At 49.2% G+C, this 27016-nt stretch overlaps 1 protein-coding gene across 3 annotated transcripts in view; it reads left to right on the top strand.

Moving 5' to 3' along the window:
* The window catches only part of Eef2k (eukaryotic elongation factor 2 kinase), a 57712-nt gene extending 31340 nt beyond the window's left edge, over positions 1 to 26372 (top strand). For 2 of the 3 annotated variants that reach the window (XM_021635673.2, XM_060366916.1), the window contains exons 3-18: positions 277 to 377; positions 3179 to 3239; positions 5915 to 5952; positions 6373 to 6544; positions 10539 to 10688; positions 11458 to 11590; positions 11870 to 11997; positions 12649 to 12850; positions 14081 to 14148; positions 15293 to 15370; positions 16289 to 16351; positions 17772 to 17906; positions 18048 to 18236; positions 20099 to 20223; positions 22315 to 22493; positions 26139 to 26372. In XM_021635673.2, coding sequence (XP_021491348.1) covers positions 277 to 377; positions 3179 to 3239; positions 5915 to 5952; positions 6373 to 6544; positions 10539 to 10688; positions 11458 to 11590; positions 11870 to 11997; positions 12649 to 12850; positions 14081 to 14148; positions 15293 to 15370; positions 16289 to 16351; positions 17772 to 17906; positions 18048 to 18236; positions 20099 to 20223; positions 22315 to 22493; positions 26139 to 26248 — 1932 coding nt within the window. In that variant the 3' untranslated portion in view covers positions 26249 to 26372. The remainder of the gene's footprint in view (positions 1 to 276; positions 378 to 3178; positions 3240 to 5914; positions 5953 to 6372; positions 6545 to 10538; positions 10689 to 11457; positions 11591 to 11869; positions 11998 to 12648; positions 12851 to 14080; positions 14149 to 15292; positions 15371 to 16288; positions 16352 to 17771; positions 17907 to 18047; positions 18237 to 20098; positions 20224 to 22314; positions 22494 to 26138) is intronic. The other variant, XM_060366917.1, reaches the window with a different exon arrangement.
* The last annotated feature ends 644 nt before the right edge of the window (positions 26373 to 27016 follow it).

Below are 27016 nucleotides of genomic sequence, written 5' to 3'. Positions count from 1 at the left end.
CTCTCCAGCCCTCAAAAAAAAAAAAAAAAATTTATTTTCACTTTCAGCTTTTTGGCAGCAAGGGAAGAATTATGTAATTAACCTGTCAGTCACTTCTGTCCCTAGGCTGAGCCCGTGAGAACGCACTGGGTCCCTCGGGGACTGTTCTTGGGAGGACAGCGGATGGGAATCCTTTCTTTTGGATGCTGTGGTCCTCCCCAGGGGGATGTAACTGGGGAAGAGGCAGCTGGCTGCCCCTGGCCTCGACCCAGTGCTTGCTCCCTTTGCCTTCTGCAGGAAGCCTGGAAGCACGCGATTGAGAAGGCCAAGCACATGCCCGACCCCTGGGCTGAGTTCCATCTTGAGGACATCGCCACGGAACACGCCACTCGGCACAGGTCGGCGGTTTGCCCCAGGGCTTTGAGGAGTAATTTTGGGGTGGAAGGTGGGGGTCGGGGGCATGTCGCATCTTGGGTCCTACATTGGGTCGAAGAAAAGGTACTAACACAATACCCCAATTTCAGGTTCTACAGTATGTTGGATTGTTAGAACTAGGGGGGCGCAACCAGTTAAGTCTGGGTGAATGTTCAGAATTGGAAACAATCTGAAATGAGGAAAACTTTTGGTCCTAAGTGTTTTGCATTGGGGGGAGGGATTGTGCAGCACAGGTGTGTTCATCCTTTATTTGAAGTTGGTTGAGAGTTGAGTAGGGCAGCTAAGGGATCCACGTTTCTTCTGGATCTCGATACCACCATCAACACTTGTCCTGGCAAACACCAGTAGAGGCAGGCAATATCAAGACAGCGCAGCAGGCTTCGGTACCTGGTTCCCCGCAGCGGCATCAGTTTCCCTTGGCCAGCGCACTCTGTCTACTCCATCATTTCTGCTCCCATCCTTCAAGGAGTTGGCTTCAAGGAGTTGCCTCCCATGTGCTTCCTCTTGTCCACTGGAGGTCCACCGCCCCGTGTTGGGGCAGGATAAGTGGGGAGCCCAGCATGGGAAGTATAAGTAGGTTCTCTTTCTTTTTCTTCCTGACAGTGCTGGGGTAGCAAGCTGCCCAGGCCCTGGGAATCACCAGGGAAAGCAGGCTCCATGCTGACCTGGCTCTGTGTCTTGAAGCCTAGCAGGGATAGGAGACCAGGCTGAATCGCCGTTTATTTCCTAATTAAATGGCCGAGTTTATGCTGCCCAGACTGCCAGTGAGAGGATACCGAGCATGACTGTCTGGAACATTCTGAAATTTCTAAATCAGAAGCTTCCTTCTCCGGCCGTAACTTTTAAGACTGAAAGCCTTAAAGCTGGCCCTTTGTTTGCGTTTCCTGTCCCTGTTTCCAGAGTGGTTGAGAGCTAGATTCAGCTTTAAACAGACCTGGGTTTGAATTCCTGATGCTCAGGCAGGAGACCTCACCTCTGAGCCAGTTTCTGCAAAACAGGCACAATAATTGTCACCATCTCAGGGTCTCTTCAAAGAGTAAACAAAACCACCTGTTTAAGAACCCAGCATAAGCTACGAAGAGAAACCCTATCTTGAAAAACAAACAAACAAAAAATGATGTAAAAAAAGAAATAACCCACCATATAGTGAATGCTGTCCGAACTGTAGTAACACTAGACATTTAGTCATTCATTCATTCATTCATTCATTCATTTACTTATTGTGTTACTGGGGATTGAACCTAGGGATTCCTATATACTAGACAAATGGTCTTTCTACCTGTGAGCTACATTGTCAGCCTTGGCTTCATTTTTATTTTGATAGGGTCCCCTTAAGTTGCCTAGGCTGACTTTGAACTTACTATGTAGCCCAGAAGGACCGCAAACATGGCTGTTCTTCTGCCTCTCATCTGAAGGTAGCTAGGGTTACAGGTCTGTTTCACCATTCCTGGCTGGCTCTTGCCTTTATGATGTTAGCGGTCATGAGCAGCAAGCAAGACCCTTTCAGGGTTCCCAGTGTCTGGGTGTCTCTCAGGGCAGAGGTGAGGGAGTGGAACATCTGTGACCTCCACTGTAGAACACAGTGCTTGCCTCCCACGGGCTGCGAGCACGCTGACAGCCTGGCAGAGCCCTCCTCCTCAGAGACTCAGGGAACCTGCCAGGCATCTGTTCCTCTCTGCCCAGGTTTCCAGCTCTGAAAACCTGTTCTCCCAGGTCTGCGTGTTTTGAGCCAGGAGCCAGAGATAAGGGTAGTGACTCACAGAGACCAGGAACCTGGCCGGGCAAACCTGTTTAGGGCCCACCAGGCCTGGGGCTGCCAGAGGTGCTCAGGGGAAAGAAGATGCTGGGAGTGGGAAATGGAATATTCTGGAACCATCTCTCCCTTCTCCCTCCTTCCACTTTTTCTTCCTCCTTCGTTCCATCACTCCTCATCGTCTTTCTCTCTGTTTCTCTTTTCATCTTCCTCTCATGCCACCTGTCTCCCCCACCCCCATCTTTCTCCCCATCTCACTCTACTTGTCTCAGCACTTCAATCTCTAAATCAGTCCCCTCCCTCTCCCAATCTCTTTCTCATCTCCACCTTTATCACTTCCTCCAGGTTCCCTCCACACTCTTTCCTAGGCTCTTATCTTGCCTCAGAGGCAAGTCCCTCCCTGTCCCCTACGTGCACTGTGACAGTCCTCACCTATTGGGAGATATACCTGCTCCTGTGGGCTGTGCCTAGCCCAGGTGCTTGGTGAAGTTGAGGGACTGCTGCTTCCCTTCCTCTCTGGGACCTGCTGTTGTAGCCATCTATCCAGGGCTCTTCCTTCAGTCAGCCAAACTTGTTTCTGGATATATGGACTACCTGTTGGACTGCCTGAGACCTAACAGTGATATAGGCCAGCTATAAAGATATTTATATCTTCGGTCATCCATCCAGTGTGTGTTCATTAAACATCTATACACACTAGGGCCCTGTGGTGAGAAAGACAGACATGGGCCTGTTTCGTGGAGTTGTGGCCTGATGAAAGAGCAGAGCAAGCCAGACAGGAGCCCAGCAGGGAGTGCTGGTCCTCATAGAATGGCAAGACCATGGAGAAGGAATATGTGTCTGAGGAGAGGCAAGTCCCCTCAAAGGAGGGAAGGAGGTACCCACCCCCCACCCCAAGGGTCAGCAAGCAGAGCAGAGCAGGCTGTGTCCTGAGACCCATAGACAGCCTGGGAGAGATTAGCTAGTGAGGGGCAGGACCAGGATGCCCTAGGTGAGCTCTGATCTCTGTAGGTACAACGCTGTCACCGGGGAATGGCTGAAGGACGAGGTTCTGATCAAGATGGCGTCTCAGGTGAGCAGAAGCTGGAGCTGTGAAGGCACAGGGCCTAGTAGGGTCTTTCCCAAGCCGTTTGTATAGTGCCCTCCTTGAACGTGCGCACCAGGCTGGCCAGCATCGCGCTCACTCTCACGACCTCAAGCTCACGACCTTCCTGCCTCCACCTCCTCCGCGTATGCTGTAACCCGCTTTAACTTTTTTATCATTGGGATTTTTTTTCCCTCTGTGTTATCGTTTACCTGTTACGTTTTTTAATTGTATTTGTGCGTGCATGTGTGCGTGTGGATGCTTGGACCACAGAATGTTTGCAGAAGGTCAACAACTCGTTTCTCTCTTTTCTCCCTGTGGATCCCAAGGATCAAATTCATGTTGTCATGCTAGGTGGCAAGCACTTTTACTTGCTGAGCCACCCCGAGGCCCTGTATTGTGTGTTTATTTACTACATCTATTTGTGTGTGAAGGCATGCATGCTGCGGTGCAGGTGGAAGTCAGAGGACAACTTGGGACAGTTGGTTCTCTTTTCTTTGTTTTCTTGGTGTATGTATGTGTGTGTTTTGAGACAGGGTGGTTTCTCTGTGTAGCCCTGGCTATCCTATAACTCGATCTGTAGACTGAGGTAGCCTCAAACTCGGACACCCAACTGCCTCTGCCGAGAGCTGGAATTAAAGGCATGTGCTACCACACTTGACTTTCCCCCCCCCCCAACTTGGTTTTCTTTCCATCCTGAGTGTTCATATTGTCAGGCTTGGAGAAGCACTTTACTCAGTGAGCCATCTCAGCGGCCTGTGTTTTTGTGTCCGTAAATAATACGTCATTAACGTGTGTTAGTTACAAAGTGCCCACTGAATTTACACAGTTCAGCTTGGGATGCAGGTCAGGGGGAGCATGCTTGCCTAGGCCTTGCTGGAGCACGGACTGCCTATCAGGGGTTAGATCCCTGAGATACACAGGCACTCTCACAGGATCTGCACAAGTTCAAGACAACCGAAATCCCAACTGGGACTGGGGATGGCCCACTCCCCGCCGAGGAGCTGCTGTCGGAACATCTGTACTTTTCCTTCCCACCCCTTTCCTTCATCACCCTAACTTCTGGAACCCACATTCTGTAATGTAGATTGCCCTGCTTTAGGCATCTCATATGTCATGAAGGCTTGCTTCTCGGCAGGTCAATGCCAATGGACTGATTGACGTGGCACTGCCTGTCTTCTGTTGTCGTTTTGTTTCTGGTTTTGTTTTTAAGCTACTAAGCACATCCAGTGGCTACAACTACCTCCTGCAAAGAAAAAAGCAGAACTGAGAAAAAGAACTCCTCCTGCAGAGTGAGGGGACCCCTTACAACGTCACACACACACACACAAAAGCACACAGTTGGGCTAGAGCTGTTCCTCATTGGTGTATATCTCAGTCCTCAGCATGCGGGAGGCGCTAGGCTCCATCCCCACACCAAGAAGCAAGCGAGTTCTTGGGGAGTGTTCCCAGGGTAGACACAGCACCCAGAGAGGCAGAGCAAGCATGGCCAGTGTCCACACAGTCTGTTCCTGGTCACTGCTCACCCACCAAGATCCAACTTTCTCAAACCCTCTCAGCCCAGGTGAGCCTTTCCCATCCTAAGACTTTCATCCTTCTGTCGTTTCGTCTTCTGAGTGTGGCTTCTTTCACTCAACATTTTTTTCATTTTCTTTTCTTTGCTGCGTAATACTTCATTGGATGAATAAACCTAGTTGGTTTGTGTGGCAGATTACCGATGGACATTTTAGTTGCCTCTCCTCCCTTCCATCTGTTTCCACTGCTTTTCTTCCTTATTTTTAAGTGTGTGTGGGCATGTGTGTGCTTGTCAGCTTTGTGTGTGTGTGTGTGTGTGTGTGTGTGTGTGTGTGTGCGCGCGCGCGCGCGCGCATGTACAAATGAGGACCGTTCCCCAAGGGGCCAGAAGTGGGCCCTGAACTGAAGTTAGTAGCGCTTGGGAGCTGCTGACATGGATGCTAGATGCCCTCCTCTGCAGGGCAGAAAGCGCTCTTAACTGCTGAGCCTTTTTTCTAGCCTCTCTCCTTCTGTTCTGAGGCAGCATTGTTCAGCCCCTCACACCTGCAACACAATTCCCTACACAGTCACCGTTTTTTTTTTTTTTTTTTTTTTTTTTTGTCTCGTTTTGTTTTTTTGAGACTGGGTCCATCTATCTAGTCCCGGCTGTTCTGGAACTAGCTATGTAGACCACACTGGCCTTGAACCCACAGAAATCCTCCTGTCTCTGCCTCTGAGTGCTTAGGTAATCATTTTAAAGAGAAAAGGGTTATTTTGGCTTGTGGTTCCGGAACTTCCGGTTCGTGGTCTGTTGACCGTGTTGCTTTGGGCCTGTGTGAGCGCTGCACACCCCAGCCGGAGGATGTGGCAGAGGAGGCCTGTTCACCCGATGGTGGCCAGGAAGCAGACTGTGAACCTCTGTTGTGCACTGCCCCTCCCCAGCATCTTGGCCCCATGCTGTGGGTTCTTCCATCAGGTTGAGATGGTTTATCAGGAGTCCTCTGCCCAGCAATCTCTAGGCTGAAAGGCCTCTCTGGCTTTGGTACTGAGGCCCAGGAGGGACAATCTATGATTGTTGGGATTGAGTTAAAGCCCAGGACACCTATGGGCAGGCAGTGCCAGAGGGGATCACAGGGTGTGGACACTGACGACTCTGTCCTGTCTTTCAGCCCTTCGGCCGTGGAGCCATGAGGGAGTGCTTCAGGACGTAAGTGACTTGGCCAGGGGATCCTTTCGCAGACTCGAAAGCTAAGACTTTGGGGTATTTCCAGGCAAAGGATGGAGACAAGTGGCCTAAGCCTCCTTGTAGCCCAAGTTCTTCTCTATCCAGTGTCTGTTGGACCCCACACTGGCCCAGTTGCAGGACTCTGGAAGGAAAGGGAGTGCCACTCCCCTGCTTGGGTATTTGAAGGTACAGAGAGTGGGATGGGAGGCCACACACACTAGTCCTTAGCCCTTCTGGCTTTGGATGGAGTAGTAGGGATGTTGCCTTTCCTGTACCTCCTATACTCCGTTTTTTCCTTCACCTAGCCATATCAGACAGGGTTTGGCTGTTCTGACATCCCAAAGCCGTGTCCTCAGTGAACCCCTGAGTTCTAGACAGGCTCCCCCTTGTCTTTCTCCCCAGGAAGAAACTCTCCAACTTTTTGCATGCCCAGCAATGGAAGGGGGCCTCCAACTACGTGGCCAAACGCTACATCGAGCCTGTGGACAGGAGCGTGTACTTTGAGGATGTGCAGCTCCAGATGGAGGCGAAGCTCTGGGGAGAGGAATACAATCGGCACAAGCCCCCCAAACAGGTGTGTGAGCCCCCCCTGCCTCCCCGTGACACCAGTGGTTGGCTGTGAGGTGATGGTGAAACACAGGGTCCTAGCCACACCAGTGGTTGGCTGTGAGGGTGATGGTGAAAGGCAGGGTCCTAGTTTCACCTCTTCTTTGCAGTGCTGGAGATTGAAATCTGAGCTTTGCATTGGCCAGGGAAGTGTTGTGCCATGTAGTCATATCACAAGCCCCTGATGTTTTGAGACAGGGGCTTGCTCTGGCGTTGAACTTACGGTCCTCCTCCCTCAGACTCTGGAATTTTGGGATTAAAGGCATATAGCACCATACCTAGCCCTTTGCCTTCTCACCAGTTGCTAAAGTCATCTTTTTTTTTTTTTTTTTTTTGACATAGTAAGCCATGGACATATGCAAATGAATCATTTATTCCTGAAAAACAGAGCTATGTGATTGGAGCATTTTTATTTCTGTTCATAGATGGGACCTGTTTGTTACTGTTTTTATAAAACAATTGAAGTAATTTTTTTTCAAGACAGGTTTCTCTGTATAGCCCTGGCTGTCCAGGAACTTACTCTGCACACCAGGCTAACCTCAAACTCATAGAAATCCTCCTGCCTCTGCCTCCTGAGTGCTGGGATTAAAGGAATGCGCCACCACCACCACCCAGGGACAACCCTGGAGAGTTGCAGCTCCTCTTTCCCGAGTTTTGTTTGCAGATCATAGAAACCCGCCTAGACCAGCTCGATCCAAGAAGGGAAGTCCTAGTTTTATGCACTTGAAAACAAATCCAGCTCTAAGGCTTGGCTGCTACCGACAGTGCTGAGATTATCAGGGATCTTCTACTACTCTGGCTGGGTGTTTGGGTTGGCATCACTCTGTCATGTGTCGTGTTGGTCCCAGTGGCTACAGGCTCGTTTCTCTCCAACCTTATTGGGATGCCGGTACCTTGTTCCCAAAAGGTTCCAATGAGTGTCAGAGCTAGGCACCATTGACTCTGATTATCAGGTGCATATGTCTGAGCCAATCAAAGTATTCAGGTGGAGCAGTATGAGATGGATGGATAGAATGTACATACATAAAAGGTATGTGAGGGGGGCAGCCCGAGCCCTGTGCTGAGCCTCAGTCACAAATGAAAGGTTTTCTACCTAGGCTATATGGGCTGGGGCTGGGAATATGATGGCTTCCAATCAGAAGCAGCAGGTATGGGGGTGGATGTGGGCTTCCTGAAGAACTGGGCTCAGTGAGGCTAACCAACCTGAGCATGAAGGCAGAAAAGGAACTTGTGCTCCAATCCAGGAGTGCCTGTTCTCCGCCAGATTGCCTCCTCCCGTTATGTCATAACATGACCTGGTGCTAATCAAAACGCCTCGTCTTTTGGGCATTTGAGCAAACACTCTCTGTCCTTCATCCATTGTCTGAGTACCTGTTGGACACAGACCCTGGGTGTCCTCAGCAAAGCCACGCTTTCAGGCAGCCAGCAGAATTTATCGGTCTCATCTGCTTACAAGGGCCTCTGATTGAGCACACTTGGGGTGAAGTCAAGAGGCCACAATCTACTGGGCATAGAGGCACACGTCCTTAATACCAGCACTCGGGAGGCAGAGGCAGGTGGATTTCTGTGAGTTCAAAGCTGCTACAAAGCAAGTTCCAGACTAGCCAGTGCCACACAGTGAGACCCTGCCTCAAAAACAACAAACAACCAGTGACAAAAAAATAAAGCCACAGCCCCACTCTCGGAGACTATGACCTCAGCAATTCGCAATGCTCTTCCTTTCTTGCGTATTTCCTGCCCCAGGACCTTTGTTCTGGTTGTGCCGCACTACTTCCCTAATACTTTTATGGAGGGCCTCTTCCCACAGTCCAGGGCTCGGTTGATAGCCCCACAGTGAGGCCATCGGTTCATCATCAATGAGGTCTCCCTCGTACCCAGTCACCACTGTCATCTTATTCTGGTTTGGTCTGTTTTCCTGTCTTTGAAGCAATGTGATCTAAACGAGCCCTATCCATTCAGCTGGTATTTCAATGCCCCCCCCCCACACAAACATACATGTGCACCCCCAGGGATTTTGTGTCTTGTTTGTTTCCGCCCCCTAGTGTCTGGATATCAAGTGAGTAATAACAAAGCTGAATTAGAGAGAGGGAATGGATGTAGTTATCCAGCCCACTCAACCATATGCTTCCATTTACCCAGCAAGCCCTCCAGCTACCCCACCCCACCATCCCTGGAGGGACCGAGCCACCCTGGGGATAGGACTCTTCCAGGAACTACCCTTCCCCCTTAGGTTCTCAGAACTTCAGCTCTCTTTGCTTAAAGGTCCCAGCTGTCACGTCTGGGCTCAGGTTGCTTCTACAGCTGTCGCCTGCCTGTCTGGTGACCTTCCTCCCTAGAGGGTCATTGCTTTTGAAGCCTAAGTCTTTCCATGTTGTGGGTGGTACTGAGAGTGATAGGTGCCATGCAGAGTCCTCAGTAACTAGAAGCCGCAGGTCAGGGTGGGAGAGAAGGCTCAGTGGTTAAGAGTACCGGCTGCTCTTCCGAAGAACTCAGTTCAATTCCCAGCACCCACACGGCAGCTCACAACTGTCTGTAACCCCATTTTCAGAGGATCCAACACATACATGCTAGCAAAACATCAGTGCATGTGAAATAAAAATAAATAAATTAGAAGTCACAGGTCTCTTTTACTCCACTATATAACCCATACATAGTATGTACATTACCAACCGTGCATAACATTCAGCACACACTTTATAAAAACTCAGCTAAGCTTAGTGGCACACACCTTTAATCCCAGCACTTGGGAGGTAGAGGCAGGTAGATCTCTGTGAGTTTGAAGCCGTCCTGGTCTACATAGTGAGACCCTATCTTGAATCACCCCCCCCAACAAAATAAGTCAATTAAAAATAAAATAAAAATCAAAAATATTGACGTTTCTTGAAATTCCCCATTTCAGAGAAAAAAAAAAACAAAACAAAACATTTTCCTTGTTATTGGAACCAAATATGTTACAAGGAGCAACTTAAGAAGGGCTGATTTTTGCTCACAGTTGATAGGAAAGGCCTGTCAGCAGGAACATGAGGCAGATGGCAAAGCAGACAAGAAGTGAGGCTGGGCTGTAAAACCCCAAGGGCTTTGCAGTGTCCCACTTCCGTTGGTGAAGCTTCACTTCCTAAAGGTTCCATAGCACCATCCGTTTGGGACTCCGTGTCTAACATCGACCTACAATAACAATAGCATGAACAATGGCTTCTTTGTGCTTCGGTAGATTTAATCTTTGTGCCAAGATTTGACATCCTCGTATCTGCATGCTAGAAAACCAAAACACAGCAGCACATGCCTTTAATCCCAGCTTTTGGGAGGCAGAGGCAGGCAGATCTTTGAGTTCTAGGCCAGCCTGGTCTGCAGAGCAAGTTCTAGGACAGCCAGGGCTACAGAGAAAAAGCTGTCTAAAAAAAACCAAGGGAAACAAAACAAAACAAAAAACCCCATAAAACACAGTGACATGAGATAACTTGCCCAAACTTTTAGTATTAGTGCCATGCCCAGTCTGAGTTACTAGCAAACAGATCTGTAAATTTACATACACAAAAATTTTCTAATTTGTGTAAAAAGTGGCTCTGAGTGGGCTGATACCTTGGGTCCTTAAAGCCATCCAAAGACCTGGTTCCTTCTGTCCTGTTACTCTATCACCTCCTAGGACTGCATTGACCATGGTTCCAGTTATGGATCCCAAGCAGTCCACCTTGCAGGGAAGGATGCAGTTAAGGGATTGCTAGTCCTCATTTCCCATTGGCTAGGTGTGGCCACATGGTCACACCTAGCTGCAAGAGAGGCTTGCAAATCAATGTGAATCCTGACTTTGTGATCCTGACTGTGAGTCATTCAAAGGAAAGGAGGGATGGTGGATTCTGGGTACAGGTAGCACTTCTTGCAAGAGTGATGAGACCAGGATCTGTGCCCAGGGGAGCGTCTAGCCCAGCCCTTCCGCTTGACCCTGCTCCCTGCTCTTCCTCCAGGTGGACATCATGCAGATGTGCATCATTGAGTTGAAGGACAGACAAGGCCAGCCCCTCTTCCACCTGGAGCACTACATTGAGGGCAATTACATCAAGTATAATTCCAACTCAGGCTTTGTCCGTGATGACAACATCCGACTGACACCACAGGTGAGGCCCTGGGCTTGCCCTGCCCATGCTCTTATCCTGCAGCCCCTTGGGAGATCCCTGTGGGTAGAGCGTTACATCCTCAAAGGCTCCTCAGGCCCATCCGAACATGTGGGATCCCAGGATACCAGGTGCGTGCCCTGCCACGGAACAGCATTTCCAGCTCCTAAAGAAGACTCCCTCACCCCTTCCCATGTCCCATTTCCATGTGTATGTCAGCCGTGCGTGGTGTGTTTGTGTGTATCTGCATGGGTGTGTACATACACCTACATGATGTTGGGAATGATCCTTGATCATTTTCCACCTTATTCTTTGAGGCAGGGTCTCTCAATCAAACCCAGAGCTCACTGATGTGGCTAGTCTTTCTAGCCACCTTGCTCAGATGATCACATCCCCACCTTCTAAGGCTGGACTTAAAAGGTGGGCCTCTATCTGCACCCAGCATTTATGTAGGTTTGAGAATCAAGTTCTGGTCCTGATATTTGCATGGCTAATGGTTTGACCACCTACCATCCCCCCCCCCAAGATTTTTTTTTTTTTAAAGCAATACACCTGCCACCCTCCGCTGGTTTCTTCCAACAGCCCCAAGATGTCCATAAGTCCGGAAGCCCTTGCAGAGTTGAACAGATTTCCTTCTTTCATCTTTTGCTCTATAAAGCTCCGCTTGCAGAGAGCGCCCCCAACAGGGCAGACCTGCACAGCAGCTAGCCAGCACCTGCCCCGTCCACAGTCAGGTCTGTTACAACTACCTTCTCTTCCTGGCCCCACACAGGCCTTCAGCCATTTCACATTTGAGCGTTCTGGCCATCAGCTAATTGTGGTGGACATCCAGGGTGTGGGTGACCTCTATACCGACCCACAGATCCACACGGAGAAAGGCACTGACTTTGGAGATGGGAATCTCGGTAAGTGTGTGTGGGGTGGGGGTGGAGGGGTTAGGCTCTGTCTGCAGAGACCGTGGCCCCTAAAAGCTGTTAGTGCTTTCTACATCCATGGGAACACACTGAGACACTGGTAGGTCCTGTGATTACGGGAGTGGGAACTTAGCTTATCTGATCCACCATCCCTCCAGTTCAGTGGGTTTTTTTTCCTTCATGTTCCAACCATATTTTTAGTGTCCCCACTGTCCTTTATTCCTGAGCAAAAGTAAGACCCCAGACACCCTTCCCTTGTTCTGCCTGCAGGTGTCCGGGGAATGGCTCTCTTCTTCTATTCTCATGCCTGCAACCGTATTTGCAAGAGCATGGGCCTTGCACCCTTTGACCTCTCGCCACGGGAGCAGGACGCGGTGAATCAAAGCACCAAGCTATTGGTGAGTACGCAGCAGCAATCTGCTCACCTGGTCAGCTCTTCTGTTGCCAAGAAGGCAGACCTTGCTACCTCTGGGATGGCATTAGCTTGGCTTTGGCCTGTTTGTGACCTGAGTGAGCAAAACAGGAAGAAGCAGAAGTGACAGGAAACATGAGTGCATACCCGCATACATAGGTGACTAGACCTGGCTGTCTGGGCCTGCCAAGTATGAACAGTGGGACCATCCACCCAGCTCACTATTGGCCTCTGGGTATACATTGGTCTATGCTTCCACAGCCTGTGGAGCACAGCCAGTGTTTTAGGAAACAGACTAGTAGCCCCTTTGAGCCCCATCCACAGGCCCCTTTTGGATACCGTAGGGTTAATCCTAATCTGATTTTTCTTTTCAAGATTTCCTGTTAGGCCTGTATAATGTTATGGATTGGGGGGGGGGCGTGGTGACTCATGCCTGTGATCCCAACACTCGGGGAGGCAGAGGCAGGTGGATCTCTGTGAGTTTGAGGCCAGCCTTCTCTACAAAGTGAAACCAGGACAGCCAAGGCTACACAGAGAAACCCTGTCTCAGGGGAAAAAAAAAAGTTATGGATGGAAAGAACCCTCCATGCCCTATAGCATTCTCGCATGACATGAATATCCCCATTAATGTCCCCAGCAATCAGCCAAGACCATCTTGAGGGGGACAGAGGAGAAGTGCGGGAGTCCCCGCATAAGGACGCTCTCTGGCAGCAGGCCCCCCTTGCTCCTTCGCCTCTCGGAGAACTCCGGGGATGAGAACGTGAGCGATGTGACCTTTGACTCTCTGCCTTCCTCCCCGTCTTCAGCCACTCCACACAGCCAGAAACTGGACCACCTCCGTGAGTCATGTGACCGTAGGGTGCAGGCACCAGGTAGAACAGAGCTGAACTGGTTTCATCCGTGGTAGCAAATGAGACAGTTTAGCCCAGATGGCCATACTGGTGAGATCACAGGACAGACTCTCAAGATGCAGCCATCCAGTATGCTAAAACAGCCTCTGTGGTAGACAGTCCACCTCAGTGTGCTGGATGAAGCTAACAAAGCCAGCATCTGACAGAATGCAGAATGTTCCATGTACAGCGCAGAAACGTTGTGAATAAGCCAGTTATTATGGTCCATGACTAAGATAGAGGCAGGGAATTCTCTATGAGTTTGAGGCCAACCAGTGCTACCTAGTTAGACTCTTTCTCAAAAAAAAAAACAAAAAAAAAAACAACCCCACCCTCCAAAAAACAGTTAAAAAAAAATCTAACAAATAAAGAATCTGAGAATCATTCTGCATTAGGAAACCTGTTAACATATCAAATAAGTCAAAAGAGCAGAGCTGAGGCTGGCAAGGTGGCTCACTGGATAGAGGCACTTGCATTAAATACTTTTTAAAAAATTGTCCTGTGTATCCATGGGTATGCGCTGGGGGCTGAACACAGGTCTCCCTCTTGTTTGGCTTATTTTCTACCATTGAGCTCTCCCCAGCCTGCAGACTTAATCAAAATGGTCAGCTCACTGAGTGTGATGGCCATGCATTTATCCCGGCACTTGTGAGTTCAAGACCAGCTTAGTCTATATAGTGAGTTCCGCAACAACCAGAGCTACATGATCAGATCCTGTCTCAGAAACCAAGCAGTAATAACAACAACAGCAGCAGGTCAGGCAGACAGGCAGGCTGCAGCTTGCTTAGGACAGGAGACAAGAACAGTAACTGTTCAGGTGGCTTCTTCGGCGCTGGTGTGCTACTAGCACATTACATATCCAACTGTGCACACAGCAGAGGCACAGATCCCGTGCCTATCCAGCGGCAGACTTGGAAAGACTTAAGAAAGAACTGTAGTTTTTCAGGGTTGACGGTTTCCTTTTCCCATGTCGTGCTTCTCTTTAGAAATCAAAAGTAAAAATTCTGGGTGTGTTGGTGCACACCTGTGACCCCAGCACTTGGTAGGCTGAGACAGAGGGATTGCCAGGAGTTTGGGCTATATGTATTGAGGTTTGGTTTGGGTGCCGTGTGCCTTAGACAGGCCATGTGCAGCTGCTGGCATGTGTGTCCTACATCACCTTTGCTTGTCCCTGCTCAGACTGGCCAGTGTTTGGTGACCTCGATAACATGGGCCCCAGAGACCATGACCCTGTGGACAATCACCGGGTGAGTGGAGGGGAGGGAGGCTGCCGGCTGCCATCCCGGGGTGATGTGGAAGGGGGCTTTGGGTTAAAAGGGGCAGTCCAGTCCAGGTCTGCTGTGGGCATCTCTCAGATTGCCCAACAGGCTCAAGTTCATTTTCGGCTGCTGTTCGGAATTATCACCTTGACCAGATGGTATTTAAAGAACCCTGATTTCACACTTGATTCTCAAAATGTATGAGATAGATTTTTCTTATTCCCTTTACAAATAGATTTTAATCTAGAATTAGATGGGGCCTGAGATGTGTGTTCAGCTGGTAGAAAGAATGTTTGCCTAGCATACATGAAGCCCTGAGTTCCATCCCTAGTACCACAGATTCTAGGTATGGCGACATATACCTGTAATTCTAGCACTCGTGGAGGCAAAAGGAGCACAAGTTCAAGGTCATCCTTGGTGACATAGTAAGTTTCAGGCCAGACCGGTCTATGTGAACCCCTGCCTCAAAACAAAAACACAGACTACCAAAATAAGCGAGGAAAGGCACATTTCTTTCACTGTTTCCTAGATTTCAGCCCTGTGTTATTTGGCTTCTTTAGTACTGTGTGATGAAGCAGAACACAGTGGCAGAAATTCCTCGCCCGGTGGTGGCCAGGAAACAGGAGGTGGGGAGCAGCAAAGAGATCAGAAGGGTCTGGGGATAAAAGGTATTTTGAGGTGTGTTCCAGGAACCTGCTTTCTCCTACCAGGGCCCACACCCTAATAATACATTCAGCTATGAGCTCGTACCTGGGGTTACCCCATTGATGAGATTGGCACTCTCATGATCCCTTCACCTCTCAATAGCACAACTAGCTGGGGACCTGGGGGGGGCACATTTTATACCAAACCGTAACAGCTCTTCAAAGGAGGTACTAGAATGAATCCCCAAGCCAAGGAAACTGAAACGCAGAGAAGCTGAGCAGTTGCCTGGTCTTAGCTGGCGACTAGCAAGGCCAGGGCTTGTGCCTAAGTTCTTTGCTTTTTACTGCTCTCTGGTCTCCCGGACAGCAGGAGGCAGGAAGAAATAAGGTAATAAAGCAAAGGAGAGAAAACAGGTGACTAGGATGTCCAGATGTCCCTCCAGGTACTTGGAGCGCCACCAAACCCTAAGATCATCTTCTCTCTGCAGGACTCTGAGAATAGTGGGGACAGTGGATACCCAAGCGAGAAGCGAAGTGACCTGGATGACCCTGAGCCCCGAGAACATGTAAGCACCCCCAGACCCTGAGACCAGAGACCTTCATCACCTCACCCATTATCCTTAACGATAAAAAGCTAAAGGGAACGAGAGAACATGTAAAATTAAAACAGCCAGCCAGGTTTCAGATGAAGTCCAGTGCAGGGGAGAAGGTGAAGTGGGCTGAAATGGACAAGGAGGGGGAAGAGAGAGCAGCTTAGATATAAGGTTGAAAAATAACAAGCAGGCTGGGCATGGTGACACACTTGAGTGGTCCGGAATATATCCAGACTACGCTAAGGATACCCTGTCTCAGAAAGAACAACAACCACAAAACAAACAAACAAAATCCAAGGACAAGAAAATGGCAGAGAAACCTTTGAAGCTGGAACCTTTGGTTGCCGAGCAGAGAGGATGCTGGGTAATGGGCCTCACTGGTGCTGGTATAACTAGGAGGGTGTGTGGCTCTAGGGCCTAATGGTGGCAGGCCTGGGTTGGGGAGCAGGTCCTCAGGCCTGCTTCCTCAGTCTCCCTCCCAGCACTGGATGGGAGATGACTTCAATACTGTCAGCCCTTCAGAGACTTCACCATGCATCAAAATGGAACCTGTAGAGTGAGGCCTGTAATACGCAAGGCCTTGGTCCCTGCTATATCGTTATGAATGTAAGGCATGCAGGAGGAGGCTTGGCCAGAGAAAGAACTAACCACTATTTCCCCAGTGGCTTCATGCTGACTCTGGTACCCAGGGGTCACTTCAGTCTGTTCACACAGACAGAGACAAGATGGCTATGAACTCATGAGCTCTGCCAACGAAGGGTCCAGCTTCACCAGGGGCTAGTGGAGAACTAGTGACCCTAGAGGAGGGGTCCTGGGAGTGACTGGGCCTGCCCCCCAGGAGAGGGAGAAAGGTCTTCCTCCTACAATCACTCAGTCTCTGCTCCCTTGCAGGGCCACTCCAATGGCAACCGAAGGCCGGAATCAGATGAGGACAGCCTGGGCAGCTCTGGTCGGGTATGCACTGATAGGAACCGGCCTGCCTCTTCTGGCTTTTACTGTGTTCTGCCCTCCTCCTGACACAGTGCCTGCCCCTCCACCTCGTGCATGTTCGTTCTGCAAAGATCAGGTTGGGGGCCGTGTCCCGGGCAAGGGAGACTTGCATATGCACAATTTGACAGCTTGAGAGGGGCCCAAAGTCTAACCATGAGATCCATTGTGTACATACATAATTATATTAAACACATAATCCATTGTGTTTAATACATACTTCAAACATGAAGGCTGAGGGTGATTTTACGTACTACTTTTGGTGCACTTGTCTTTTGGCCACTGTGTGTGTGATAGGTGTCTTAGCGTTGGCTCCTGTCAAGCATCCCTTGGAAAGGCTGGCCATCAGTTCCTGTTATTCTCTGTGTTACCTCTCTGTGTTTGCTGAGAGGTCCTCCTGCCTGCAGAACCCTTCCTCCCCTAAAGCCTGACCCCTGAAATCTGGAGCCCAGAGGCCCCTTCTAACCCCAACCACGCCAGCAGCTGGATTCTTTGTCCTCTGCTGATGGTCACGTGACACCTTCTTGGCCTGGAGTATGACAGAGTTGCTCCACTGAGTCACCGTTGGCATTCTGGGCTGAGTCCTTCTTGCTTCAGGGCTGCAGGGCATTTAGCTGCCTGTATTCTGTGAAGTGTCTGATCGATGTAGCCCTCCTACCTCATCTGGGTTGACTCACAGAGAAAGCAAGTGTGTCTGTGGGAGTCAGATTTTCCTGGTGTGCCTGGTGTGAGAAAGCGCTTAGAAGGCTTAGCATCGTAGAAGGGTGTGGTGGCGCACACCTGTGATCCCAGCACTCAGGGAGGCAGAGGCAGGTGGATCTCTATGAGTTTGAGGCCAGCCTGGTCTACAGAGTGAAACCAGGACAGCCAAGGCTACACAGAGAAACCCTGTCTCAAAAAAAAAAAAAAAAAAAAAGACATAGCAATGATCCAGCTCCAGGCTCAGGGCCACTGGGGTCTGTTCTGCTGTTGCCTGTTGATGCCCTCTGTAATACCTTTGAGCTGGTGACAAGTGATAATTAGAATTGGAGCTCTGTAGGGTGGGGAGGTGGGGGTGGTTACTTGTAATCCCAGCACTTGAGAGGCTGAGAAAGGAAGATCCTGAATGCAAGGCCAGCCAAGACTACATTGTGAGTTCAAGGTCCATCTGGATACATAGCAAGACTCTTGTTTGTACTGTCAGAAACAAACCAAAGGAATTAGAGCCACGCTTGTCCAGTAGAGTTGGATGGCATTAGGGGGTTCCTACCTGTCCCTAACCAGCCAGCTTCTGTTGCTGTGGCTGCTTACTTCTGTGACAGCACATCCACTCACTCCTCTGCCTTTAAACTCCCAGCCCCTCACTTCTCCAGCCTTTAAACCCCATCCACCTGGTCTCTCCCATCAGGTCTGTGTGGAGACATGGAACCTGCTCAATCCTTCCCGCCTGCACCTGCCGAGGCCCTCGGCTGTGGCCCTGGAAGTGCAAAGGCTAAATGCCCTGGACCTTGAGAGGAAAATCGGGAAGTCTGTTTTGGGGAAGGTATGGGTGATGCCCATTCCTGAGCCCAGGGCTCACTCCCCTCCTCCACTAATCGCTTCTTCCTGCAGGCTGGTTGGGCTGCCCTCAGGCATGGCTTTGGCTTCCCAGGCAGCCAGAGCAACACTGAAGTCTGTGTGACAGGTCCATCTGGCCATGGTACGGTACCACGAGGGCGGGCGCTTCTGCGAGAAGGACGAGGAATGGGACCGAGAGTCAGCCATCTTCCACCTGGAGCATGCAGCCGACCTGGGAGAACTGGAGGCCATCGTGGGCCTGGGCCTCATGTACTCTCAGCTGCCCCACCACATCCTGGCTAATGTTTCTCTGAAGGTGAGGGGATGTTTGCACCCAAGCTAAAGTGAAGGGCTCAGCCAGTCCATTTCTTATGGCCTCCATCCTGGAAGTCACCTACTGGAGGATTTGGTTCTGTTCTGTTTTTTGTTGTTTTTCTAGCTGTCCTGGAACTCATTATGTAGACCAGGCTGGCCTTGAATCCCCAGAGATCTGCCTACCTCTGCCTCCTGAGTGCTGGGATTACAGGTGTGCCCTACTATGCCCAGCTGGAGGATTTTCGTGGGTAGACAGGCCTAGTGGCTCCCTCTTGTAATCCCAGCACTCAGGAGGCTGAGGCAGGAAGATCATGAATTTTAGGCCAGCCTGGGCTACGTGTATGGCAAGTGTCTCAGTGATGGTTGGCATCAGGCATGTATAGGAAAGGCCAGCCCTACTATACTCATTATTACCTGACTCTCAAAATAAAGAATTCTGACTTCTGGTTTGGGATCAATCACTTTAGAGGTATAATTGATCTCTATCTTTGGCCAGTTAGTGGAGGTAACAAATTATGGGTCCAGGTAATAAATGACAGGATATGCTAGGAGAAACGGAAGTCCTGGTGGAAATAAGTGAGAAAGAGGCCTGTATGGGTCTTTGATGTGTCTATGTGAACCTCTTGATAGTGCTTTGGGCCACATTACTATAGCTGGAGCAGAGCCTGGCACTCAGTAGCTTCTCATTCATTCAGAGATGGATGGACAAAGGCTGGCCATGTGAGACAGAAAGGCTGTGTGGGGATGAGGTAGGCAGAGTGTGGGAGGCGAGCCATTCCCTTAGAGATAGATACCAGATAGATATCATACATACTCAAGCCCAGAGGTGAGAATCAAAATGGCCACAGAGGTCATTAGTGTTGGAATGTGGGATGAGGCGGTGCAGGAGCTGGGGCTGAAGAGCCAGGCAGGTAGCAGCTGAAACAACAAGATGGTGACATGGCAGAAATGGTGTCGGGTTCTCCTCCTCCCTCTTTTCCTGGTCCTTGGGCACAGGAGGAAAGAGTTGAATGGACAAGGACTGGGAAAGCTTCCTGGGAGAGACTGAGAGGCTGAGAGGCCTTGGTGGATTTGTCTGTCCTCATCTGTCCCTCTCTGTCCTGTCACGGTGGTAGAGGCTGTGCGTGGATAGGCGGCTGGACAAAGCAGCAGCTGGACACAAATGGGCGTGTGTTCTGTAGTTCTATTCCATGTATGTAGGACACATCCAGAGTCCATGGAGATAGAAAGCAGACCAGTCATTGCCTCTGGCTGGGGGAGGATGGTGGAAGGGGTATAGGGAACGTTTGTAAGTTGTGGGATATGGTCTTTTTTTGTGTGGGGGGGGTTGTTTAAGATATTCTGACGTTGGGCCAGCAAGATGGCCCAGTGGGCAAAGGCACTTGCCACGAAGCCTGACAGCCTGAGTTCAATCCCTGGGTCCGACATGGTAGAAAGAAAGAACCAACTCCCACAAAGTGTCTCTGACCTTACACATGTACAGTCACACACAATAAATAAGTAAGTATAATAAAAATTTAGGGTTTGTTTTGTTTTATGAGACAGGGTGTCTTTGTGTAGCCCTGGCTATCCTGGAACTCTCTCTGTTGACCAGACTAGTCTCAATCTCAGACATATCCTGCCTCTGCCTCCTGAGTGTTGGGATGAAAGGTGTGTGCTGCTGCTGCTCTGCTGAAATTTAGTTTCTTCAGTCCCTGGTGGGGACGGCTGGAGAAGTCCATCAATAATCTAAAAGCCGTGGACATGTTCTCTGGCAGGCCCAGCCCAGAACTCTCAGAACTAAAGAAACTGGAAATGGACAAGGGAGTCTCTGCAGCCTCACACGCACACCCACTTGCTGTTTGTGTCCTTGCTCTTTGGCAGGAGACAGACGAGAACAAGACGAAAGGCTTCGAGTACTTACTGAAGGCGGCAGAAGCTGGTGACAGGCAGTCCATGATCCTAGTGGCCCGAGCTTTTGACACTGGTCTGAACCTCAGCCCAGACAGGTACTGGGTGATGCTGGGGTAGTCTGGGCTACAGGGGATGCTGTTCCTTGCATTCAGGACAGACATGGATTCTAGCCTTGGCTCTGCCTGTTTACCAATCCAGTGACCTTCAACAAGTTACTTCCCTGGCCTCCGTTTCTTCATTTGGTGAAATAGGAATAATGATGGCATCTATCTATCGCTAGTGATGGTCCGATGAAGATTAAATACCTTCCCTACAGTGCCTGACACAGAAAGTATGTAATAGATGACAGCCATTTTGCCAGTATCTGTAAAGATTTGCTTAGGGGGGAAAAATCAGAAAGATTATGTAGTTCAGTATGATAGTCCACAGAAATAGAATTCAGGGTGATTTTTTTACTGCATTTTTCCTGCTCTTGTTTTGATTCTCTTTTAACGCGGTGTTGAAGAGTGGAGGGTGGAGAAAGCCAAGGCTAGGCAGTCAGGACTAAAGTCACCTAGAGCTGCTGTTTCCCACATGCTTCAGGACACTCTGAGCCCTTCCGGCAGACTTCTCTCTGCTCTCTGGCGATCTATTGTAAACCTCAGCTGGCTGACACCAGAGAGAAGCAGCCAGCTGCCGTGTTAGTTCTGTGGTTTGTGAAACTTTGGATAGGGCGTAGGTACCCCCTTGGTGGTTTACCTCATGTGCATTACTGAAGTAGCTGGAGATCCCGTGACTAGGCTGAGAGACCTTCTCCATGGGCAGTGGAGAGCAGGACTGGCTGTCACAGGCAGAGCCTGAGGAGGCTGGCTGTGGTGGTAGATGCCTGGAGGCCTAACCCTTGGGATTCCGAGGCAGAAGCTTGAGTTCCCATAAGCAAGGTCTGCCTACTTAGACCTTGTTACCAAATACAGAAACAGGGGTCTGGTTTATTGCTGTTAATTCAGATGGTTCCAGAGCAGTGGTTCTCAACCTGTGGGTCACAACCCCTTTGGACCTGAACAACCTTTTCACGGGGTCACCTAAGACCATCAGAAAACTCAGATATTTACCTTATGGCTCATAACAGTGGCAAAATTACAGTTACGAAGCAGCAACAAAAATAATTTTATAATCGGGGTCACCACGGCATGAGGAACGGTACTAAAGGGTCACAGCATCAGAAGGTTGAGAACCACGGCTCCGGGGGCTTCTGCAGCGGCCCTCGCCTCCCACCCTTTCTGCTCCTCAGGTAAAGGGTGGTATAGCAAGGTCACCGGCCATGCAATGTCTAGCCCACAGGGTGCCGAGTCATAGGTGTCACCCTTCCCCAAGGTAGTCTCCTCCCATTGGTGAAAGAGCTGTCATACTGTACCACTTTTTTTCCCCCCCAGACAGGGTTTCTCTGTGTAATAGCCCTGGCTGTCCTGGACTCAATTTGTAGAACAGGCTGGTCTCAAATTCAGAGAGATCCACCCACCTCTGCTGGGATCAAAGACATGCGCCACCATGCCTGGACCATTATGCCAATTTTGTTAAGGGAAGATCCCTTAAAAATTATAGAAACTGACAAGGCCGCGGTGGCAGCACCTGCCTTTAATCCCAGCACTCCAGGTAGCAGAGGAAGGTGGATCTCTGAGTTTGAGGCCAGCCTGCTGTATAGAAAAAACTCCAGGACAGCCAGGGCTACAAAGAGAAACCCTGTCTCGAAAGACCAAAAGAAGAAGAAGAGAAGAAGGAAGAAGAGGAAGAGGAGGAAAAAAGGAAAAAGAAAAAAAGAAAGAAACTGGGGCCAGAGAATTTACTTGGAGGTTAAGAGCCCTTGCTGCTCTTCCAGAGGATCTGAGTTCTGTTCCCAGCACCTACAACAAGAAATTCACAACCACATGTAACTCTAGCTCCAGGGGATCCCATGCCTTCTTTTGGCCTCCGTGTACAGCTGCATATACACTCAGGGACACATGAATCCAAATTAAAAATATATATATAAACATAAAAAGTCTGCAAGATGAAGGTGTCCTTTAGATGTGGTGGCCTTTGGTACTATAGTTGGTGGATCAGAGGTTGTGGTCACAGTGGGATCCCAGGCTTGCCCTCCAGCTCAGCGGTCCTCTGTCTTCCCCCATTACCGTAATAAAATCCCTCTCCCCTCTCTGTCTCCTGGCAAGGTGTCAAGATTGGTCAGAAGCCTTACACTGGTACAGCACAGCCCTGGAGACGACGGACTGTGATGAAGGTGGAGAGTACGATGGGATACAGGATGAGCCCCAGTATGCACTGTTGGCCAGGGAGGCAGAGATGCTGCTCACTGGTGGATTTGGGCTGGACAAGAACCCCCAGAGATCAGGTGAGGCCCACAGACCTTCCCTGGGATAAGAGAGGGCTGGTGAAGAGCTATTGTTCTCATCCCACTGGAATTACAAGTTATCAGAAAAGTCCCTTTCTACGGTAGGGGGTTTTATATAGCTGGCCTGCAGACGAACATTTTAATTTTACTCTATCGTATTTTATATGTATGGGTGTTTCTCTACATGTATGTGCCTGGTACCCTCGGAGGCCAGGAACTGGAGTTAACAGGTGGTTGTGAGCTGCCATGTGGGTGCTGGAAATTGAACCTGGGTCCTCTGCAAGAGCAGCAGATACTCCAGCCTGATTTTTTTATTTTTTTTTTAGGTGGTCTGACTGTGTAGCCTTGGCTGGCCTGGAGCTCACTATATAGATCAGGCTGGCCTGGAGCTCACAGAGATCGATCTGCTGTTGCCTCCTGAGTCCAGATTTGAGTTATGTGCCATATGATTAACAAGATATACTTTAGAGATCGGTAGCGGGGAGAGGAGTCCCAATATCACAGGCATGAGCTCAAGCATGAGGACCTGAATCCAGATCCCCAGCACCAATGTAAAAAGCAGGATGTGGGCTGGGAGGTGGTGGCACACGCCTTTAATCCCAGCACTCAGAGGCAGGGATAGGCCAACCTCTGAGTTTCAGGGCAGCCTGGTCTACAGAGCAAGTATCAGGACAGCCAAGGCTACAAAGGAAGGGGAAAAAGCGGGATGTGGTATTCATATAATCTATAGTCATATAATCTATAATCCCAGTCTCGGCCTGGCAAAGACAAGTGGATCCTGGGGATCTGCTAGCCAACCAGTGTAGCTGAAATAGCAAGCTCCAGGTTCAATGGGAAAGCAACTCTGCCTCAAAAAATAAGAGAACAACAGAAGGGGGGGGCTGAGGTCACCCTCATAACCGAAGTTTATGTCACCAAAACCCATGTAAAGGTGGAAGAAGAGAACTGACTCCACAGAATTGGCCTCTGACCTCCACACCTACACTATAGCACAGGTACCCCAAATACTTAAAAAAATAAATAAGGGAAGAGACAGATGAAGGCATCACATCAAAATATATGTATATAAATTAAATAAGAATGCAGTCAGTCTCCCCAAGTTTTGCATCTATAGACAGAGACTTAACAATCTTTACTTGTTTTGTATGTTTGTGCATGCATGACCACACCGTTGCACATATGTGAAAACCAGAGGACCAGTGTGTGGGAGTCAGTTCATTCCTTATTATACATAGACTTTTCTTGCTATCCTTCTCCATATTTGTTACTTTTCCATTGTTGTGATGGACTACCTTGAGGAAAACAACCTCAGGAAGAAAGGACTTATTTTGGTTTACACATCCAGAGGGGATTGATTTTGCTCCCAGTCTGTCGTGGTGGTGAAGTTTGGCACCAACAGCCAGAGGCTGGGCCAGCAGTCAGGAAGCATACACAGGAAGCAGAGAGGGAAAACAGGAAGTGGCACGGGCTCTACAACCTCAAAGCTGACGTACCTCCTCCCGTAAGGCTCTACCTCCTAAATATCCCACACCCTTCCCAAATAGCATCACCAGCTGAGGACCAATGTTCAAACCCACCAGCCTACGGGAGACATTTCATTCAAGCCACAGCAGTTCCCCAGCTGCACAGCACATCTCCCTTCGTGGCACCGGCACCGATTTTGGCATTCCAAGTCATCTAGAGATGACTGGAGCAAATGGGAGAAGATGCGCAGGCCGGGTGTAAACACGACACTCTCTCTGACTCAAGCACGTTTTGCTGTCCTTGGTAGATCCTGGAACCAACCTCCCCCAACCCCCATGAGGGCAGGCTTTGCAGTTTTAAAGATGAAGCTGCTGTTGTGGTAAATTTAAAAGGTGTGGCCTAATACATGTTTATTATCAGGCTCTAATTATTCCGGCGGTATTATCTAACCCGCCAGCAATCAAATGAAGGCACAGACACCTGTTGTATTTGATAAACTAGCTTTTACCTGGGGCACTGCAGATGTTAACCCTCTAAACTAACTTTACCTCCCAGCCCCATTCTTGAGCTACCTCCCATCTATGGTCCCAAAAAGCTTATTAATGTTCTCCATCTCCTCCATCCACGCTGATCCTGCCATGTGCTCCTTTCCCACGCTAACCCATGGTGCCAGTCCATTGCCTTCTCCTCCTATCTTGCCTTCTCCTCTCTACTGGTGGTCCCTCAACCCCCTTCTGCGAACCCCAAACTCCACCTCCCTTTCTTCTGCCAGATCCCAAATTTCAGCAGTTTTTGTTTGTTTGTTTGTTTGTTTTAATCAACCAATCAGCTTTAAATTAGGTGGAACAAGGTTTACACAAGGACGGGTTTACATGAGAATGTGCTCAGCTGAGTAGGGACAAGATCTTAGTTGGCCAGTACTTAACATCAAACCACATAGCACCAGGCCAACCCTCAACCAGCTGAACTCTTCATAACATTTCGTCTCTCATCACGATTATCTAACTGTACACACCCTGAAAGAAATCCTGTGTCAGCAATCGCTTTCAGCATCCTTCCCCACTTCTCAGCAATCACTGATCTACTCTCTGTCTTTAAGGATGTGCCTGTTCTGGACTCACTTTACAGGCGGAATCACACAATATGTGGCCTTTTGTGTCTGGCTTCCTTGCTCTCTGTTTTGAGGCAAGGTCTGTGTAATCCAGCTGGTTACAAACATACCTCAGCTTATGCCGTAGCTACAGGCATGCACTTCCTTACCTGGCTCATTCCTTTTGTAAAAGAAAACGTTTTTCTCATCTGTGGGTGTGTGTGTGTGTGTATGTGTGTGTGTGTATGTGTGTGTGTGTGTGTGTGTGTGTGTGTGTGTGTGCGCACGCACGTGTAAGGGGATATCAGAGGGCAGCCTGTGGGGATTTGTTCTCCTTCTACCCTGCCCCAGGGATTCAGCTCAGGGCCTCAAGCTGGCAGCACATCTGTCTTTGCACGCTGACTTCTTTTCTTTTATTACTTTTATTCTATTATTTAGTAATTTCTGTCTTTTGTTACTGTTATTCCTTTACTACATAATATGCCACTCGGTGACTATACCACATTTTAACTACTGTAATCTGATGGACATGTTAGATATCTTTTAAACTTTAAAAATTTTAATTATCTTTAATGTATGTGTATATGTGAATGTTTGCTGAGTGTTTAGACATACTTGTGGAGGCCAGAAGAGGGTTCTGGGTCCTGAAAACTGGAGTTATAGGCAGTGATGAGCTGCCCAATGTGGACACTGGGAACTGAGCTTGGGTCCCTTGAAGGGAAGCAAGCAGTCTTAATTGCCGAGCCATCTGTCTCTCTAGCCCCCACCATTAGATACGTCTTCCAGTTTTGAGCTGCCATATAGACTGGTTGCTATGGACAACAGAAATTCTTTTTTCAGGTTGGGGTGTGGCTCAGTGGTAGAACTCTCGGGTGTCCTACAAGCGCTTGCCTTCCACAGCAACACGAGGGAATAGAAAACTGCTCTGGCTGGCCAGGTTTGCTCATAGGCTACCCCCCAGAGACTTGGATCATAACATACAGGTTGGGTTGCTATAGACACCTCAGATGCTCTTTTGGGTGAGATGAGGTTTGCTAGCTTGATGAAAACAAGTGGCTCACCTCTTTGTGCCCTGCTTTGCTCTCTTTCAGGAGACTTGTACACCCAGGCAGCCGAGGCAGCGATGGAGGCCATGAAGGGCCGGCTAGCCAACCAATACTATGAGAAAGCAGAAGAGGCCTGGGCTCAGATGGAGGAATGATGCTCCCATTAGATCACTGCCAGCTGGTCCCAAGGAGAAGGGCTGGGGAGAGGGGAGAGAGACTCATTTCTTCTGGGAGGGGGCAGATAGTTTTACAAAACTATAAATTCACTTTTGTATTTCATTTTTTGCCTCTTGTCAAAGTCTTTGCGATTGGCAGAGACATTATTACTGCCCTTTAGGGGCAGTATCTTGTTCTGTTTGTTTGTTGAGGTTCCATTTTTCTTTCTTTGTCCTGAGAGGTAAGGAAGTATCTTTCTGCCTGGAGGAACAGACAGCGTCAGGGCTTATCTTGCCCAGCCTTTGCAGGCTGGACTCGCGTCTCAGGGTCTCCGAGCCATGTGTTGGGAATCCAGATGGAGAATGAAGACCTTTCCATTAACTCTCCATAACGAGTCTTTCTTTAAGTTTCAAGAGGGGTGGGTGGTATTTTTTTTACTCAGTGGATGTGAGATTGTTCAGCAGCTAGGCTCCTTTATATTATGGGGAAATTATTGTGTAAATTTTTTATAATGTTCCACCACTGTGCACCTGATTTCTTGGCATACAGCCAAATTCCTTTTTTTGTTTGTTTGTTTGTTTGTTTGTTTAAGCACGCTTCCTACTGTAGATTTTACAGAACAGGTTTGGTCTTTACACCTGGTGTATTTACTACCTCTGAGTCCTGCATCACCGGCTTTGGAAGCAGATATACCTCAAAGCTTTCACAGAGAGACCATGGCTTAGGAGCTGGGCGACCTTCCTGCAAACGGAAGTGCCCTCTGCATG

The sequence above is a fragment of the Meriones unguiculatus genome, chromosome 14 (assembly GCF_030254825.1).
Source record: "Meriones unguiculatus strain TT.TT164.6M chromosome 14, Bangor_MerUng_6.1, whole genome shotgun sequence".
In the NCBI taxonomy this organism is placed as follows: Eukaryota; Metazoa; Chordata; class Mammalia; order Rodentia; family Muridae; genus Meriones; species Meriones unguiculatus.
The sequence above is the reverse complement of the archived record's forward strand: the minus strand, read 5'-3'. Positions and strand labels throughout refer to the sequence as shown.